This window comes from Caretta caretta, chromosome 3, assembly GCF_965140235.1.
Source record: "Caretta caretta isolate rCarCar2 chromosome 3, rCarCar1.hap1, whole genome shotgun sequence".
Taxonomy (NCBI): Eukaryota; Metazoa; Chordata; order Testudines; family Cheloniidae; genus Caretta; species Caretta caretta.
Genome location: NC_134208.1, coordinates 143,285,848 through 143,306,275, shown reverse-complemented (window position 1 = coordinate 143,306,275; position 20,428 = coordinate 143,285,848). Strand labels below are relative to the sequence as shown.

General features: G+C 44.2%; 1 protein-coding gene across 1 annotated transcript in view; it reads right to left on the bottom strand.

Moving 5' to 3' along the window:
- Window positions 1–474: 474 nt before the first annotated feature.
- LOC125634958 (uncharacterized) overlaps window positions 475–20,428 on the bottom strand; it is a 28,857-nt gene continuing 8,903 nt past the window's right edge. The window contains exons 4-8 of the mRNA XM_075126225.1: window positions 19,646–19,911; window positions 8,623–8,692; window positions 4,145–4,308; window positions 3,723–3,847; window positions 475–3,629 (exon numbers count right to left, since the gene is read on the bottom strand). Of these exons, the coding sequence (XP_074982326.1) occupies window positions 3,457–3,629; window positions 3,723–3,847; window positions 4,145–4,308; window positions 8,623–8,692; window positions 19,646–19,911 (798 nt within the window). The 3' untranslated portion in view covers window positions 475–3,456. The remainder of the gene's footprint in view (window positions 3,630–3,722; window positions 3,848–4,144; window positions 4,309–8,622; window positions 8,693–19,645; window positions 19,912–20,428) is intronic.

Genomic DNA, 20,428 nt, shown 5'->3' with positions numbered 1-20,428 from the left:
ACAGAACATTGAGTAATTCATTTAAACTACAATACAGAAATGTATTTCCTGCACCCCTCAGAATCAGTGCAAAGGCTTGGGGGAGTCAGGGGTAATGGAGGAGCTGCGGAAGAGGGAAAGAGCTTGGGAGTGAACCTTGAAGGTTGTTGGGTGTGGTGGGAGAAGTATTGAACAAGTGTTTTGGGGGTCGGGAGAGGAGGGATTGTTAGGGAGTTGGAGAGCCTCCCCCATGCAGACCCTGGCTGACCCAAAGCCTCTCCCAATCAATCAGACACATCTGCCCCTGTCCCTGTACCTCCCATCTCCATTTGGCCCTGCAGCCCTCCTCCCGCATCCCCATGTGCCCTGCAGCACCCCTCCCATTCAGCCCCTGGCTCAATGATGTCACCCCACTAGCTCCTGAGCTCTTGTTCCCCGCAGTCTGTCCCCCCACTAGCCCATCTTTGAACCCCACTCTGTGACACCCCCAGCAGCCCTGCGTACCCCACTCTTGTCTGTCCTAACCTGGGTCCGTGGACAAGGTGCTGTGACGAATGCAGCCAGCTGCTGGCTGTTCTGGTGCCATAGCTGTCTCTGGTGGGTGAAAGGCAGAACTGCAGCACTTCTAAGGCAGAATGTATTTTCTGTGGGGAAAAAAAATTCTGCACTGGACATGAATTTTGTGTGCGCGTAATGGCACAGAATTCCCTCAGGAGTAATTATCTTCTTCTAGGTCTCCTACATCGCTACTACCACGCAGCTACAAGACAAGCCTATGAGTTGTTCTCTGCCAGTAGGGAAGGAGTTGGGGGGCAGCAGCAACCCTCACTGCAAGATGGCTCCTATCTCTTCACAAAAAGGATTCTAATGGATAGTCAGGATCTGTGGAGTTGGAATAGGGTGTGGTCTCCAAAATCCACAAGTCCCAATCCCCTCCTCTCAGGGCTTGGCTACACTTGCACGTTATACTGCAATAAAGCCACCCAGAGTGCTCTACCTTACTCTCCATCCACAATGGCAAGGCATGTAGAGCGCTCTGACTCCCGGGCTAGAGCACTCCTGGTATTCCACCTTGGCGAGAGGAATAACGTCTGTTGCATATTGGCTGAGACGCCTCAGCATCAGTGTGAACGAAGAGTTACATTACTGCGCTCCGACTGACCTCTGGAAACATCCCATAATCCCCTTAAGCCAAGTGGCCTCTCTTGTCATTGTCGTGAAATCAGCTGCAGGAATGCGGAAGTGCCCTTTCAAAGCTCCGTTTCGGACAGCGCCTGCTTATCCAGTCCGAGAAATAGCACATATTTACTGTTTGCTTTCAGTGAGTGAGAGAGAGGCGGGGGGGGGAAGGGAGGTCTGAATTCACAAGACAGCGTGCTGACACACTCTCAGCACCCCCAAAACCCACTCTCTCTCCCCCCACATACACACAACACACTCCCTGTCACACTCCACCCCACCCCCCGCATTTGAAAAGCATGTTGCAGCCACCTGAACGCTGGGATATCTGCCCATAATGCACTGCTCCTAATGCAGCTGCAAGTGCCGCAAATGTGGAAATGCCAGTGCACTTGCAGCTGTCAGTGTGGACAGACTGCAGCGCTTTCGCTACTGTGCTCTCCAAAGAGGTTTAACCCAAAGCGCTCTACATCTGCAAGTGTCAACAAGCCCTGAGACAGAGAGGTTCCAGGGACTCTGAGAAATGGCCCACCTGATGATCACTTTAGATAAGCTATTACCAGCAGGACAGTGGGGTGGGAGGAGGTATTGTTTCATATTCTCTGTGTATATATAAAGTCTGCTGCAGTTTCCACGGTATACATCTGATGAAGTGAGCTGTAGCTCACGAAAGCTCATGCTCAAATAAATTGGTTAGTCTCTAAGGTGCCACAAGTACTCCTTTTCTTTTTTTTTTTTTTTGAGAATTTTTTCTTGTGTATTTCTGTGGGAGGAAGTGATCTAGCCTTCAGACTCATGCCTTACACAGGAAAAACTCCCATCGATATAGCAGGTGAGGATGTACAAGACTGAGCTCAGGATTTGGTCATTAGTGCACATACATTTTCCCATGGAGAACCCAAATAAAACACACATGTTATGTAGAGCTGGTCTGTCTTCCCCATTTCTATCTGATCTCACATTTTATAGGCCAGTGTTGCTCAGCACCACGCAGGACCAGTGCCTCAATTATCAGAAACAGGAAGAGATCTGAAGTCCTGTGAAGCAGAAAATAGTTGTAATTCAGTGCATCTTGGTCACATCCCTGACCCTTCCCTCCACACCCAACACACACACACACACACACAAAACCAGGCCTTTGTAGAGTTCTACACCACCAGCCATATGTCAGGGAGACTCCACTATATAGAATCAGTTTCCATTCATTTTAAGGAAGGCTCTTTTAGAGCAGCGTGAAGGGACTCAATCTCAGTATATTTATTAAGATTTTACTTCAGTAAGCAGCGTCATCTTACTTTTCACCTATCAAAGTCTGCTTGACTCACACAAAAATACTGTAAAGTTGAGCTAATTAATTGCTTGTCACAAATAGCTGATTGCATGAAACAAATGACTAAAGTCTGCACAGTCAGTAAAGGTGGTGAGTGACTCAAAGAGAAAGACTTGTTTAAACCCGTAAAAAAAAGAAGGCTGGATGAAGGGTTAGGTCTCCTTTGTCTTTGAGCTCCTTCTAGTGGACTGTATTATGTTTTTCTGTACACAAACCCTATGACTTTTAGTTCAGATTAAGGGAAGCAACAAAACAAAAATCAAGTCTTCTTAAGAGCTCATGCTATATGTCTGCTCTGTAACATGTTGCATCAACGCTTTCTTAACATGTAGGCTGCTTTTGAAGACAAGCAGACTTCTGGACAGGTAAAGGTACAGTACAGAAGAAACCAAATTCTAACAGTTATATACAAAGGGATTGAATTAGAGCAGCTTGCAGCAGCTCAGCAAGCTGGTACCATTTCATGGAGACGACCATCTTGTGCTATATAATTTAAACTTTCAATAAAAAAATAAAGTTGTTAGTCATTGTAGTGGCAAAAATAATGTTCAAAATGGGAACTGAGGCCCTGTCTACACTGATAAGTTTCTGCACAGTAAAGCAGCTTTCTGCGTTGTAACTCCCGAGGTGTACACACTGCCAAGCCACTTAGTGCGCAGAAACTGTGCAGTTGTAGCGCTTTAAAATAAAAACAAAACCCAAAAAACACCCTGACAAGAGGTGTATTAGGCTTAGACTTACGGGAGCGCTTTAACATTGCCAGCTTTCTGTGCCGGGGTTATAGTGCTGTGGTGCCATTGCAGACACCGGGGCGATTACAGCGCCATGATTGGCCTCCGGGAGGTGTCCCACAGTGCCTGTTCTTGCCTCTCTGGTCATTGGTTTGAACTCTACTGCCCTGCCCTCATGTACCAACTATAATTCCCACCCCGTACTTTCCTTTGGAAATGTGAAAGTCCCCTTCCTGTTTAATCGGTGATGAGTGCAGTGGTCTCAGCACATCTTTCCAGATGGCCATGCCTGCTCCACACACCAGGCAATCCCCAGCTTGGAGCAATGCTGAACTGCTGGACCTTGTTGGCATTTGGGGAGAGGAAGCTGTGCAGTCCCACCTTCGCTCCAATCGTAGGAATTACGATACCTACGGACAGATTTCACAATGCATGACAAAAAGGGGCCATGACCAGACACATGGCAATGTAGAGTAAAAGTGAAGGAGCTGCGGAACACCTACCACAAGGCATGCGAGGCAAACTGCCTGTGATGTTATTGACAGGAACTGTCACTGTATAGATCATTGTTGCAACCAGGGTCCGATGGTTGCACCAGGTATTGTACAGAGGAGGCCAAGTGGGGTGTCTGTGGAAAGGTTGTAGTTTGCTGGTTATGATTGTGCTGTCTGTATCATTTTTGTATTTGAAGTTATCAGTATTGGATATGTACTTGTTTTATTCTAAGTAGCCTCAGTGAAGCATTTGGTCAGCTTCTTGAGAAAGGACTATTTTCAGCGAGTGCCCAATCAAGAAACCCTTAACTGACAATGGACTTTGGGAGATGCCAATCCACATCGGAGCTTTCCTGGGAATGTTTAAATTAACATGTAAACAATGGCATTGGCCTGCAAAAAGCTAAATCATCCATAGACATGTGGCTTACCCAGTGGCTACAGACTCCATCTTGTTGTTGTGATTTTGCACAGGAGAACAAAGGGGTTTCCACCCACAAGAGGGAGAATATAAAAGGCCCTGGAAACCCCTCCATTTTGTCTTCAGTTGGCTGAAAAGATAGCCTCTCCACCCCAAAGAGATGCCTGAAAGAAACTGGAACAAAGGACAGTAACTTGTGAGTGATTGCTGGACCCAGACTAGGAAGGAGTCTAGGCTGTGAAAGAAGCATATTGGAACATCTCTGAGGGTGAGATTTACCTGCATTTAGTTTCCTTCTGTATTAGGCTTAGATTTGCAGCAGTGCTTTAAAATTGCCAGTGAAGACATGCCCTAACACAGCTTCACTTTTTATGTGTCTCTGAAATAGAGGGGGATGGGAGAGTGGCACACAGGGGCTTGTGGGGGAAATGCATGAAGGAATGCAAGGAGCTCCTGATGTGTGTAATACACTTAGCCTAGAGAAGCTACCAAATGTGTGACCCCCTTAAGTTTTTCATAGAAAAAATGGAAATTGTTAAACAAAATGAAAATTGAAAATCTAATGGACAGCACACTGCACTAGGAGTTAAGGGACCCAGGTTCTCTTTCTAGCTCTGTCATTGGCTTGCTGTGTGACCACTTCATCTCTGTCTCCCACTTTGTGTTCGTACAGTGCCTAGCACAATGGAACCCTATGCTTGGTTGCTGCCCCAAGACGCTACCACAGTATAAATAATAATAATGAACAAACAGTGGAAATAACCATGAGTATTTTCCTACATTGCCCTTCTCTGACCTCTTAATATTTTTTGCACTTTTCATTGGACCAAATTGTGATGTGTCCTCCAACCATGACAGTAAGTTACACCCAGGGCCGTCCTTAAACATACGCAGCAAATGCGACTGCATCAGGTACCCAAAAATTTGAGGCACCCCTGGGTCTTAGTGTCCATCCTCCCGCCTCTTCCTATCCCTGTTCTGACCCTTCCTGCAGGCTCCCACCACAGCTGGCTGCTGCAGCCTGGTGAGTCTTCCCCTGAAGGGGATCTAGTACTTAAAAGTGAAAAAGCCTTCCAGCTTGCCAGACCTATTAGCACAACACTGAAACTGTTAAAGAGCCATTCAAGTGGTGATGAAGCCATTTAACAGGCATTTGCCAACCCCCAGGTATATACTGTCAGTTTCTGAATTTTCTGATGAAAACAGTTGTGCATGACTGTAATATTTACTCAGAACATGTTAGTCTACAGGACCTTAGTTTAAAATTTGCTTTAAAAATATTTCATTAGTGTGTTGCTGAAGATTATAAAAATCACATCGCTAAAAAATCCTTGCATAGATTTTTAGATGCACAATGACAGGTTTCAGAGTAACAGCTGTGTTAGTCTGTATTCACAAAAAGAAAAGGAGTACTTGTGGCACCTTAGAGACTAACCAATTTATTCACAAAAGCTTATGTTCAAATAAATTGGTTAGTCTCTAAGGTGCCACAAGTACTCCTTTTCTAGATGCACAATATGAGTATTCATCTTTAGCCTTAAATGCTTGGATCTTCAGACATATGGTTTTCTAAATAAATCCTTCAAAAGACCACCCTTATCTAAAATACACATGCGCGCTCAGGCTGCTGTTGGGAATAGGAGCACCAGTTTAATAATACTGCATAGGACCCCATAAATCCTAAAGACAGCCCTGGTTACACCACCTATTCAAACTACCCATTTTTCCAGTCTCTCTGCACCACACACATCCAAATCACAGAGTTGCTGCCAATGGCCTATATGTGGCTGTGTGTGATTCTGGCTACAGTTTATGCTGAATTCACTAACTGCTCCTCTGGGATTCTCATACTGTGTGAAAGAGAGAGAGGAGGATTAAAATAGACAAACAGGAAGGGGCGGGGGGGAGCTTTTACCACACTAGCCAAGGAGGTCAACTGAGTCAGTTAGAGATGAGCTTGCTCAGTACTGTTCACCTTGGAGGATTGGGACCTATATTTCCATGAAGTTATGAGAACCTCTTGATGGGCACATATATCCTTCTAACTCACGGCTACTTGCGTTCTAGCCTGTCTCTCTATGTACTGTAAAACAAATTTAGAAATCAAAGGAAAATATTGCACTTACTACTCTTTTTCCCACCCAAATTCTATTTCAATTGTAGCCCGATGTTCATTACTACTGTCTGTAGTTACATCCAGGACATTTAATCTTCCTTGAGGTTTTAATATAGCTGATAATTTCTGCAAACATTGTCCATATCCTCTGAGAAAGGAAACAACTTGCCACAGAGAAGCCACTAGATGGCATTGTGGAGTTGTTTGGCCTCTGTATTTTGATAGGTTTCAGAGTAACAGCCGTGTTAGTCTGTATTTGCAAAAAGAAAACGGGCTTTGTTGCAAGGATAGGTTCCTGGGTTAGTGGTTCTGTTGTGTGGTATGTGGTTGCTGGTGAGTATTCACTTCATGTTGGGGGGCTGTCTGTAGGCAAGGACTGCCCATTGCCAACTGTGCCCACATATCTATTCAGGGGACACCATCACAGGGCCTAATAACATCAGCCACACTATCAGAGGCTCGTTCACCTGCACATCTACCAATGTGATATATGCCATCATATGCCAGCAATGCCCCTCTGCCATGTACATTGGTCAAACTGGACAATCTCTATGTAAAAGAATAAATGGACACAAATCAGATGTCAAGAATTATAACATTCATAAACCAGTTGGAGAACACTTCAATCTCTCTGGTCACGCGATTACAGACATGAAAGTTGCGATATTACAACAGAAAAACTTCAAATCCAGACTCCAGCGAGAAACTGATGAATTGGAATTAATTTGCAAATTGGATACAATTAACTTAGGCTTGAATAGAGACTGGGAGTGGCTAAGTCATTATGCAAGGTAACCTATTTCCCCTTGTTTTTTCCTACACTCGCCCCCCCACCCCTCCTCAGATGTTCTTGTTAAACCCTGGATTTGTGCTGGAAATGGCCCACCTTGATTATCATACACATTGTAAGGAGAGTGATCACTTTAGATAAGCTATTACCAACAGGAGAGTGGGGTGGGGGGAGAGAAAACCTTTTGTAGTGATAATCACCCATTTTTTCATGGTTTGTGTGTATAAAAACGTCTTCTGTATTTTCCACAGTACGCATCCGATGAAGTGAGCTGTAGCTCACGAAAGCTTATGCTCAAATAAATTGGTTAGTCTCTAAGGTGCCACAAGTACTCCTTTTCTTTTTGTATTTAGCTTACTATTTTGTATTGCTGACACTGGCCTGTAGACTGTGAATATGTTTTGTGACCTAGTTAGGATGATTTTCTGTCTTTAGGTCCCAGATTGCAAAGAGTTGTTGACTTTTTTTTCCCAGCTGTAACTGGGGAAAGGTTAGAAGTCCAGAAAAGGAAAAATTCAGTGAAAAGATCTATTTTTGAAGTAGAGTCTTGAAACAACTTACTGTGCAGAGGACAACCCTTTTGTATGAGGGGGGGAAAAACTAAATACCTACTCCATTTTATGATCTGTGCTAAGGGCACAATGTTATTTTAATTGATCTTTCTGGAAATGGGTGCTGGCTTTCGAAGTTGGTATCCATGATCATTCAAAGGGACTCAACAAAACTGTATAAAATGAATCAAAATACAATAATAATAATTATACAACAATAAAATTAACTCATGAACAAGTCCTGTCAGCAGCCAGGTTCCTCAACTGCTTTATAGGTGTTGAAAACAAGACAAATCTGCGGTGGATATTTTAAATGATCAAAAATTGACAATGTTGCCCATGATACTCCATGCCCTGTTTGCAGATATTCAGGGTATCGGGGGGAAACTACTTTATAGAAAAGCACGCAATGTGAGAGGAGGTGCAAATGCCATCAAGAACAGAGAAATAATAAATACAAAGGGCTCTAGAAAGATTAAAAATGTAGGAAGGTAAAATAATCCAAACCCAGATATTGGACGAGAGGGAGAAGGCTACAGTGCTGACGTAGGGTGATAGAGAAGAACAAATTAAAATATGAATTCCTCTGGTACTCCTAGCCTTAGGTTTGCCTCTGCTCTGACCCTTGGCCCTCACTACCTTTGTTGGGATCCTGACAGAAAGTGAAACAACCACCATTAAACTCTAGACTATAACCCTGTTTTTAACTGGTTATAATAATCACCCTATTGCTGAATTATGGATTCTAAAAAAGGAATTACCAAAGTTACATGGAAATTTTTTTTTAAATAAGAAATGCAATGAAACGAAGGAGCAATTGTTGTTATATCTATAAAAATTATTTTCAAAAGTCTAATTATTGAAACAATTTTAAGGTCAAGGAACAAAAAGCCAGGGATAGCGAGTAACCTATTAGTCTATAACTGGAACTAGGTCACCAACAAATTCAATTACTCTCAGTGAGAAAAAGATTAGTTGCAATAAAATAAAAAAACTGTTATTAAAACAGAATCTCTTATTTTCTAACTTACCTCAAAAAGCAGTAATGCAAAGCTGACTGTGTGATGATGAGAAATGAGGAGTTCTACAGCATTCCAATCACTGAAATATAATATTAAGAATTCAAAAAGAGTAAATGTACTCAGGAATAACAAGGCTTAGAAACAACAGGAACATTATAACAGCAGGTTACAGGGCTTTCAAGGGTCATTCTGCTATTGGTAAAATATCACGTTTGCTGGAGATTTGTATTAGTGTCAAATCTTAGAATGAAGATATTTTACACTTGTATATCATACAAGTCTTTCACCAGACAATCTCAAAGCAATTTACAAATGTTAGATAAGCCTCACAACACTTCTGGAAGGCACAGTGGTTTTCATCCTCAGTTTACAGATGGTAAACAGAGGCATAGATAGTTAAATGCTGAAGGTCACTGAGGATTAAGTTCTAGGAGTCTCTTACATGACTGCACAGTGGTGGTGGTGGGAGGAGTAAGGAGCCTCCTTGTCCTGGCATATCCTGCCCAGTCCTTAAACAGAAATACAGCCACAATACTTGTAGTCTATAGCAATAAAAGACTGAAGTTTACAGTAATCTTACTGCAGGATACTGGGGGGAGGGACAGGGTTAAGGGTACATAGAACTGAGTGACCTCTTATGATGGGGCTGAATCCTAGCATGGTAGAAAACTGGCCTCCAGAACAAATTGACCCAATTTGTGGGTGTGAATTCAGATACATTCCATGGGCCATTTCTAGATGTAAGTGAGGTTTTGACCTTCAAATGTGGTCACCTGGGAGGTTTGCTATATACCTAAATCAGGGGTGGGCAAACTTTGTGGCTTGAGGGCCACATCTGGGTACGGAAATTGTATGGGGGGCCATGAATGCTCACAAAACTGGGGGTTGGGATGTAGGAGGGGGTGAGGGCTCCAGCTGGGGGTGCAGGCTCTGGGGTGGGGCCAGAAATGAGGAGTTGTGGGTGTGGGAAGGGGCTCTGGGGTGGGGCAGGGGGTTGGGGTGCAGGGGGGAGCGCTCCGGCTGGGGATGCAGGCTCTGGGGTGGGGATGAGGGGTTGGGGGTGCAGGAGGGTGGTCCAGGCTGGAACCAAGGGATTCGGAGGGCTGGGGCAGGCTGTGGGAGGAGGTCAGGAGTGCAGGCTCCAGGCAGCACTTACCTCAAGCAGCTCCCGGAAGCACCAGCATGTCCTCCCTCCATCTCCTATGTGGAGGTGCGGCCAGGCAGTGCTGCGTGCTGCCCAGTCCACAGGCACCACCCCAGCAGTTCCTATTGGCTGTGCCCAGCCAGCGGGAGCTGCGAGGGCAGCGCTTGGGGTGGGGGCAGCGTGTGGAGCCGGAGTGGGGACATGCCGCTGGGAGCCAGGCGGCGCTACAGAACATGCAGAGTGGGGCAAGCCCCCAACCCTGCTCCCCGGCAGGAGCACCGGAGAGGGGAAGCCCCGGACCCCAGTCCCCAGCGGGAGCTGGAGGGCCAGATTAAAACATCTGAAGGGCAGGATGCGTCCCCCGGGCCGTAGTTTGCCCACCCCTGGCCTAAATCATACCCATATAGTAAGGAAATCCGAAGAGGTGGAACGTCTCTTAACCAATACACATTATATAATAGTGATTTTTGAACACTAAACTTGGGCCCATCAGCAGTTTACTTTACAAACACTTTCTCAGAACGTTAAAAGGAGTGGTGATCCCATTAATGCTTTTTTCCTGTGGACCAAAGGATTTGTGACTTCTTATTTGACTTTTATTTTGCAGTAACTGGAAACAGAATTGAGGCCAGCCTGGATGCAAATTTTCAATGAGCCAGGGAAACAGTTATAAGAGAGGGCCCAAGGGCAGAGGCAGTTGTCATGCCTGCCAGAAGGGTTCATTTATCACTGTGTGGTTTCCCATTTGTTCCTTGGTAGCTCGCTTTGAGAGGCCTGCGTGGATATTTCATGTCGTGGATTTTTCAAGGGACAAATGAAAATTGCTGACTTTCTTTTAGGATTAATCTGTGGGGGACTCAGGAAAAATACTAGATGCCGTCTCCCACTGACTAGTAACAAACGTATTAAGAGTTCCAAACATGAGCATATTCTTTGGAATAATATGAATACAGGACCTACACAGCACTCTTAATCCATAGATATCAATGTACTTTACAAAGGTCGGTAAACATCATTATCCACATTTTAGAGATGGGTGTGGTAAGATGGCCAATTTTAGTCTGGTGGGTCCTGCCCTTTTCTTGGCGGGGAACTAAGATGCCACCCTTTGCCCCTGCTCTTGGGTGCCGATGGCCCCGCTGCTAGCCTGGGAAGGTGGTAGAGGAGGGAAGCGGGGGAGGGGTCTGGGTTTGCTCCTTGCTCTGAGTCCCAGCCCCTCTCAACCCCTGTGGGTTTCTTACCCTCATCCCCCTTCGGTGCGGTTACCCTCAGTCCTTTGATGCTGGGGGGAAGGGAATCTCCCTGTCCTGCTGGGCAGGGTCTCCCTTACTTCAATTCTCAGGTCTTCCAAATCTCTAAACACACCTCCAAGCTCCAGTGCTTTCTCCTCCTCCTCTGTCTGCCTGACGCAGGGGGTTTTATTGGATTCCTAACAGGGCCTTAATTGACTGCAAGTGCTCCAATTAACCTGCAGCCACCTTCCCTAAGTCTACAGGGAACCATGCCTTAATTAGCCTTGAGCTTATATATTTCCCCTCTAGCACTCTCCCACTGCTCCCTGGCCCTCCTGTATCACAGGAGAACATAAGCCTCAAGGAAGTTAAGTGATATGGCTATTATAATATGCCCTGCTAGAGTTGGCAATAGAACGTAGGTCTCCTGAATCTTGTGATAGATGATCTCCATGAGAAACTACTGTAAACAAATCAGAACCCTTATTAATCTTAACAGAAGAGAAAGTCAGCACTACGTTTAACACATTTACTAGTCTGGAAAGTGGAGTTGTGGTAGATCACTGGTGTTTTGATAGGAAAGTTAGTGCCCTAAGAGGATAGTAAAATCTATCTTTATCCAGTGTTTACAACGTGCTATGGAGGTCTGTAGTTAGGTGTTGTTCAGTAATATACCCTAATTTCATTCCAGTTTTAGTGCTTAAAGAGTAAGAATATTTTGCACATGAATAGTGCTTTCCATTCAGATATCAAAGCACTTTACAAATGTGGATGAATACTATTATTACAGATGGGGAAAAGAAGGTAAACTGTGGTTAATAGATTTCCCAATGTGGCACAGAGGGTCAGTGGCAATTCAGAGGAGAATATCCAGCTCTGATGCCCATTCCAGTCCCCTATCTGCTGCAGTACAGTGCCTTCTTGGCTCTGATTTTTAACTTTGTGCATTTACAATTGTATTGACATTTTTTTAAAAAAATGTAATTTTGCATAAGTTGGGAGGGAAGAGGGTCTATCATGGGGAAATCTAGATCATATTATCTTTTTCATCTAATTGGTGCTTTTTTAAAAAAAAATTAAAGGTCCTTATCTTGCAGTCTATTCCCCCTACCTAAACATACACACATCATCATCTTATAGCAGTGGTGTCAAGTGCTGATAAACAATATTTAACTCCATCCCAACCAATCATATTTGGGTAATTAATTCAGGTTGTGAAGACTTGACATTGAATTGTAAAGGATAGGTGGGTAGACTGGGTAATCCACCTGCTAGGGTTATTTCCTTTTTCCCATGTGCAATGGAGGTGGCACGTGTTTAACTTTTGATCTCTAATTAGTACCAGCAACATCCACTGAAAAACACAGGACACATAGATTCAAAAGAATGAACATGCAACAGTATTTTAGCTACTTGCTGTCTAATGTGGGGATAGTTTTGACCTACTTCACTGAGTGACTAACTCCATCAAACTTAGCTGTTGCAACTTTTGTAAATGTTTGAACAGAAACTAGCAACAGAGAGAGCCACTGACTTTCTGCAAAAGAAGAATGTGAAGGTCACTTAGCAAAAGCAAATCTACTGAATTTGTACCTTATGCCAAGGGTGCTGAAAACTTTCGGCAAAGGAGGAGGCTGTATTGCCAATTTGCCTAAAATATATCAGACTGAAGCCGCCTTCAGAAGTGCAGCCTATAGAGACCACTGTTTGTAGCATACAATGGGATATCCCATGGCCTAGATCAAGACAGAACATTGCATGCTGGGATGTGCAGTTTCCACAGAGCATGCCAATGTAAGACAGATGATGGTGGAGGGTGACTGTGTTGTTGAAGTCATGGATTACATTTGGCCATAGTTTGGCCATGCCTGCCTTTTACTTTTTGTCAGCTTCTCTACAACAACTGTAAGCCTTCAGGATATGTATCTATCCAAGCCAGGACTCAGGAGCTTTTGTGTGTTCATTATTCAGTCAAATTAATGTGTCTAAATCAATAATCCCTTTTTACTGTCTCTATGCTCAGTTACACAAGAATGATGCATATATACTAGTATAACAAATAACGAAACTTGTAAAATCACCATTCTGTAGGAGTTTTTAAGTATACACACTTCAACTCCAGCCTGGCCAAAAGTGGCCAACAATTCTTTAACTGATAGACAATAACATAAGGCCAATTAAAAGCAGTTGTTATGCAGTAAAGTGGACTGGGTCCTGGTGTTATCTCCTGACTTACTGTAGTTCAGTAAGCACCAACTTCTCCTCTCTCTCATTCCCAGGGGGAAGTACCAAAACCCAAATACAGTTTATAGACCTGCTAGTTAGTTCAAAGGAACATTACTAACCTGAAACCTACTCAATTTCAAAAAATGAATTAGATGTAGTATCATTGTAACGGTCCTTATTCTGTAGTGTCTCCCATTTAACTACAACTCTTTCCCAATAAGGTGACTGAAACTGGACATTACTTTAAATGGTTTCTAACCAGTGCTTTATAAAGTGGTAGCACAATATCCTTAGATATAAATAATATACTCCTCTTAACACAAACTAGTAGCTTATCAACTTTCTTCACTTTTGCTGCACACTAGTGTGAGAACTCAGATGTTGGAACTGTTGGTACACCCAGATCTTTTCCCTTGCTATAGTAACTAATTCAGTACCATTTAAAACTATACTTACTTCGACACAAGAGCATCACCTTACACTGACACTCATTAAATATCATATTCCACTTCTGAGCCCATTAGTACTGTAAAACAGCTGAGTCTACGTCTTAACCTCATCACTTAGTTTCATATCATCTGCCTGTGTGGCTTAACCCAAAAATGTGACTTACATTAAAGCTGTTAAAATCTAAGGGAGGGAGGACCATCCATATTTTTATGAACTAATAACTCTTTTAAAAAACTCATTGCTTCAGCATGAAATGAAAAAAAAAAAAAAGGCCAAACTGATATTGTATATATAGGACAGAGGTAAAACCAATGTCTTGGACCCATGTTCTCCCTCTACTGGCTCTGTAGTGCTAATTAATTGAAATGCAATCAGCCAAACCAGGCAGCCCTTAACGAATGGACCGAGTAGGGAGTGAAAAATCAAACCCCTTGCCTTTATTCAGGCAAAGGTCCCATTGAGACTAGTGAGAGAATAAGGATGGCGGCATTTGACTTTATGGCATTATAAATGATGCTGATCATAATCATCTCATTGTTAGCTTGTTCTCCCCCAGGTTGTTACAGCCACTTGCTGTCTTGTCTGACACTTAGAAGTTAACCTCTACAGGGCAGGGACCATCATTTGGTTGCAAACTTGCTGGGTTAGGGGCTGTCTGTGTTATTTGTACAGTGCTTCGTACAATGGGGCCCTTAATCCCTGTTTATAGCCCTTAGGTTCTACTACAATAGAAATAATAATAACGATAACACAACAGCAGCTGGTACGATAATGAGCAGTCATAGGTGGCTTGCTCAGAACACTTGGACCTTTGGGGAAGCAAATCTGTTCAGAATGGTTGTTAAAAATACATTGTTCTAGGGTATTGGACAATAGTGAAACCAGAGATGCACATTGACTGTGTGGAGCTCATCTACTAGAGGGGAAAGCACAGGAGAAAGGTTTAAAATATTAAAGCTGCCCTCTGTGAAATCTGCTATTGTATATGATTACTCATCACAGCACCTCTCTACCTCCTCAGAGAGATCATTTTCTACATCTGATTAAGAAAGAAACCCCATTCTCTGAGCTTTGACACGAGAAAGACTTTGAAACTCCTTCAACTTTTCTGTATCATCATCATCGCAGAGAGCCCAATCCTGCAATGAGCAGAGTGCCTTTAATTCACCAATATCAGCATCATCAAACCTGCATAGCCTGTGGGTGACCATCGCACCATTCAGAGTGATCACTGTGGATGGTGTCGCACCAAACATTGGCGTAGCGAAGTTTCCAGATCTGACTCAGTTCTGCAAATCATGAATCTCTAGGGCAGCGCCATGGACAGTGCCAGGTAGGGTCATGGTGTCCACCCATTTACATGTTGATGGAGTGTGCCGGGATGTTTTTGTCCATCCTGGTGACATGGCTGAAGAGTGTGCAATGCCTCTTTGGAATATAATGAGTGACTGAAGGAAGCCCAGATCTCTGTGAGATGACGACATTTTGCACAAAGTTAATCCACATTATGCTCAAGATTTGGCACTGAGAGCACATATGGAATGCCTCTAGCCACTCCAAGTCTGCCTGTAAGAGGGTTTCTGATCCCTAAAGCAATACAGATAATACCCAGGTTTGATAGATCTCAGTGCAAGTCATTTTTGTATCTATATGTGAGACATGGACTTTCTGCAGGACGTGGCAAGGTCTATTCACCAAAGACTATGTGGTTTGCTGTGACAGTTGGAACTGGTCTTGCAGCCTAGGTAAATGAACTTGTCTATGTTCTCCACTGTACTCAACTCTGTCTGCTCCAGAGGTTCTTGTCGCGCAGAGACATTCAACCCCATAGTGCAGGTAGCATCTTGGAGACTTTAGAGGGCAGGGATGAAATTCTCTGACTTCTGCACAAGCAAGGCATCACTGACAGTCCAAATTCAGAACAGTAGTTCTGAATTATCTTCCCAACAGGAGTTGTGCTGGATTATATCCAGTAGCTATTATCGGTGTTTATCTGTAACTTTAAAGAGCAAGGAATGGATCTTCATACTATAAGGTTTTCTTGGCTGTCTATACAGATCTCTTACCATCTCCATTCCCTTGTGCGTAATGTGGGCTGCTCATAATAGGCTCAAAATAATATCTCGTTTGGAATGACAAGTTCTCTTGAAGTGAATTGTGGTCACTGTAGCTCACGAAAGCTCATGCTCAAATAAATTGGTTAGTCTCTAAGGTGCCACAAGTACTCCTTTTCTTTTTGCGAATACAGACTAACACGGCTGTTCCTCTGAAACCTGTCTGTCACTAGTTGTTCTGGAATACTGTAGTGAGCAAAAGTGCCCTTCTGTTTCTCAATAACACTGCAACATATTATGCCTTTCAAGTACATCTAAATACCTGGAAAAACAGTCCACTATGACTAGGTAATGATGAACCTGCATAAGTTGGAAGCTAGTCTCTTCCTAAGTCTCTCTAGTAGAAGTGTTTGTACACTGTATGATTCAGCATCATCATCTCAAGTTGTCATAAATATAAAGGGAAGGGTAAACCCCTTTGAAATCCCTCCTGGCCAGGGGAAAGCTCCTCTCACCTGTAAAGGGTTAAGAAGCTAAAGGTAACCTCGCTGGCACCTGACCAAAATGACCAATGAGGAGACAAAAAGAAAAGGAGTACTTGTGGCACCTTAGAGACTAACCAATTTATTTGAGCATGAGCTTTCGTAGCTCACGAAAGCTCATGCTCAAATAAATTGGTTAGTCTCTAAGGTGCCACAAGTACTCCTTTTCTTTTTGCGAATACAGACTAACACGGCTGTTCCTCTGAAATGAGGAGACAAGATACTTTCAAAAGCTGGGAGGAGGGAGACAAACAAAGGGTTTGGGTCTCTCTGTGTGCTGCTCTTGCCAGGGACAGAACAGGAATGGAGTCTTAGAACTTTTAGTAAGTAATCTAGCTAGGTATGTGTTAGATTATGATTTCTTTAAATGGCTGAGAAAAGAATTGTGCTGAATAGAATAACTATTTCTGTCTGTGTATCTTTTTTGTAACTTAAGGTTTTGCCTAGAGGGGTTCTCTATGTTTTTGAATCTAATTACCCTGTAAGATATCTACCATCCTGATTTTACAGGGGGGATTTCTTTATTTCTATTTACTTCTATTTTTTATTAAAAGTCTTCTTGTGAAAACTGAATGCTTTTTCATTGTTCTCAGATCCAAGGGTTTGGGTCTGTGGTCACCTATGCAAATTGGTGAGGCTTTTTATCCAACATTTCCCAGGAAAGGGGGGGTGCAAGTGTTGGGAGGATTGTTCATTGTTCTTAAGATCCAAGGGTCTGGGTCTGTAGTCACCTAGGCAAATTGGTGAGGCTTTTTACCAAACCTTGTCCAGGAAGTGGGGTGCAAGGTTTTGGGAAGTATTTTGGGGGGAAAGACGCGTCCAAACAGCTCTTCCCCAGTAACCAGTATTAGTTTGGTGGTGGTAGCGGCCATTCCAAGGATAACGGGTGTAATATTTTGTACCTTGGGGAAGTTTTGACCTAAGCTGGTAAAGATAAGCTTAGGGGGTTTTTTCATGCAGGTCCCCACATCTGTACCCTAGAGTTCAGAGTGGGGGAGGAACCTTGACAGCTAGTCTCTTCCTAAGTCTCTCTAGTAGAAGTGTTTGTACACTGTATGATTCAGCATCATCATCTCAAGTTGATTTTTACTGGATCTCTGTTCAAAAGTCCAATATCATCAAATCTTCTATCGAGTTCTTCCACCTTTCTCAGTAGACCAGGGCTGGCCATGGGGGTGGGCGGCCCAGTCAGGAGCCTGGGTGGCAGCCCAGTACATCCTGCCAAAGAGGGCACCGTGCACAGGGTTTGGTATCTGAGTCCCACCTGACCTGCTGAGAGCCAGCTGGGCTGACAGGGGGAGCCAGACAGGCAAGCAACAGCATCTGGAGAGGGCGGAGGGACCAGAGCTGCAAGGGGCAGTTGGACATCCAGCCAGGGGGGCAGTTGGACAACCCTCCTCCAGAGCAGGGATGCCCCTCCCACCTGCTCCACTGCTGTCTGCAGCCACCACTGCTTCTCCCTCCCCCCCCCGTCCCCTCTGGCCATGCTGCTCTGGACCACGAGCGTCCTGTCTTCTACGCAGAGCAGGTGGGAGCCATGAAGGTAGGGTGTTCTCCTCCCCACACCTGTGTACCCAGTCTCCGCTGAGCTGAGGTGGCGGGACAGGGGGGAATCTGTCTGTGTTGCTGCCTCTCTGGGTCAGAAGTGGGAGCTGCCAGCAGCTGCTTGTGCCCGAACAAGCATTCAAGCTCCTGATCCTGAGTGCTTTCTTAAAGAGACAGCGAGATGACACACTCAACCAGGCACGCACACACACACTCCCCTCAGCACACATACACTCACACACACCCTTTCTCTCACACTCCCCAACACTCACTGCCTCTAACATACACACACATTCTCTCACACATGCTGTCTCGCACACACTCTCACACATGCACAGTGACACACACTCCCCCGACACACATATGCTCTCTCACACACTCCCCAACACACACACACTCTCACACACATTCTCACACATTCCACCAACACACGGTCTCCCTCACACAGTCCCCGCAACACACACAGCACCGGGGCTCCCTGCATCCAGGTCACTTTCTCCACCTGGGGAGCCCAGATGGGGAAAGTGACTCTGTGCAGGGAGTCCAGATGTTGCTTCTCACTCCCCCACCCCCCGACACAGCTACCTAGGGGTACACAGAGGAGAAGTATTTGGAGAGGGAGCAGCATTGCCAGCTGCTCCATGCATCCAGATCAGTTTCTCCATGTGGGTGCAAGAGGGGGATGCAGGGGTTAAGGGTGCAGGGGACACAGTGCAGGGGGTTGGGGTGAAGGGAGGGTGGGGAGCCTTGGGAGCCCACAGGGGCCAGGGGCAATGGTGGGGAGGGGAGCGCCAGGCCCATCAAAATACAAGTTCACCCAGGGCACCATTTTCCCTAAGCCTGGCCCTGTAGTAGGCCATTCATGGCTGCCACACTGCAACTGAGAAGGTTGCTGGTCTTTGATCACATGCCCTCTGAAGCTTGTGTCTTTGTAAGTTGTTTCTGTAGTGAACTGGCTCATGCAGTTCAGAATACGTCCAGGGCTAGTCAGAGTTGTCAGGTGACTTCAGCTCTGGAAGGGGTTGAAGGTGATTGTAAGTCCCTCCTGAGATGATGGTAACATCAGCTCCTGAGTTAATTTTAAAGTCAGTAGTCTTGCCATAAATATTCGGTTTTACTCCCCAGGAAGGCTCTATGTCATCACAAGTCATAGATCCCAGAAACAGTTCTTGATTGTCTGTAATATAAATCAACTCCCTGACTGCTTTGGTGTAGCGAACAGCTGCAAAATGCCCACAGTGAATGCATTTGTTTATGCCAATATGCCTCTCACTGGACATGCATCATGTCTTGTGATATGACTTTTCCCTGCACCTTGTGCACGTAGGCTGGAATTTGTCCCTCTTAGCCTGGAAGTTCTCTCTCCTTGCTTCAGGGGTCTTTTAGCTCTCACGCTGCATCTGTTAACAACTTCTAAGATAGCTTGTTTTTCAAGTTGTTCTTTGTTTGGCTGTCTCACCAGCTCAGACTGCTTTGCTTTCTGTATAGCTGTAGCTAAGGTTAAATCTCTCTTCAGTTGTAGCTGCTCTGAAGAATGTTTAATCTGTTAACCCAATAACCAGCCTGTCTCTGATAGTTTCACATTGTGCATTCCAAAAATCAGTTTTCAGCCAACATATGCAGAGCTCTTATAAAACATTATGCATTTCCCTGTTTCTTGAATTTTCTGCTGAAAACATACTCTTTCATAAAATCACATTTCTCTAAAGTAGAAGGTATGCAGCAAACATAATCAGAACCCTTTCATAGTCATCGTTGTGACTGTCTTCAGTAAAGTCAAAGGATTTAAAGATATGCTCTGCTTGCTTCCCCACAACATAAATTAAAGAAAATACATACCTGTGTATCTCCAGTTTCTTTGTAGAGTTTGTTTGTAATTCAAAATCTTGCCAAATACTGCTTCCAGTCTGCCCGTTGTGAAAGTTGGTCAAAGCTGAAGTTCTCTGGAGCTTTGACGAGTGACATATTGATGAGATCCTGCCACCTTTGTTGCTTTGTTCCTTCTGTCTGTAACCTGAGTTGCTGTTTTTCTTCTGTGTCTGTTCTTGGTTTACTCCTAACACTATGTCATGTGCTTCTGTACCAGATATGGACTGGCTACAGAGCTTGTTTATACCCAGCAGATGTGTTCATCATAATATTCTTTAATGCTCTGCCAGGTATTGGTGAATTTAGTTTAAATAAGGTATTATTTTACAGAGAGCCACCTCATGACTGAACAGTAGAATACAATTTAGCATTCACAATTCACACCTAAGAACAGCCCATCACAGAAGTGTCACATTAGGATTTTGGAAACAAGGAGGGGAATGGCTGCTTAAGGCACATTTGTCCTGTGTTGGCCCATCAGCATGGTAATATTGGGGTTGGTCCTGGAGGAGGCTGTTTGTCCTCCTGCTAGGAGAATATCTTGCTTGTGATACACAATGGCTACATTTGTAAAGTAGAGCAAAAGGCCCTGCACAAAGAAGTCTCTTCCCCAGACGTACAAATCTAAGGACTCTCAGCTGGAACATCCCAGCCTCTCTCTAGAACAAGGGTAATGCATGAAAAGAGAGGCTAAATAAGATTCTCCTGACCATACCATAAAGGCCTTTACACATTTTATCTGGTTTGTGATGG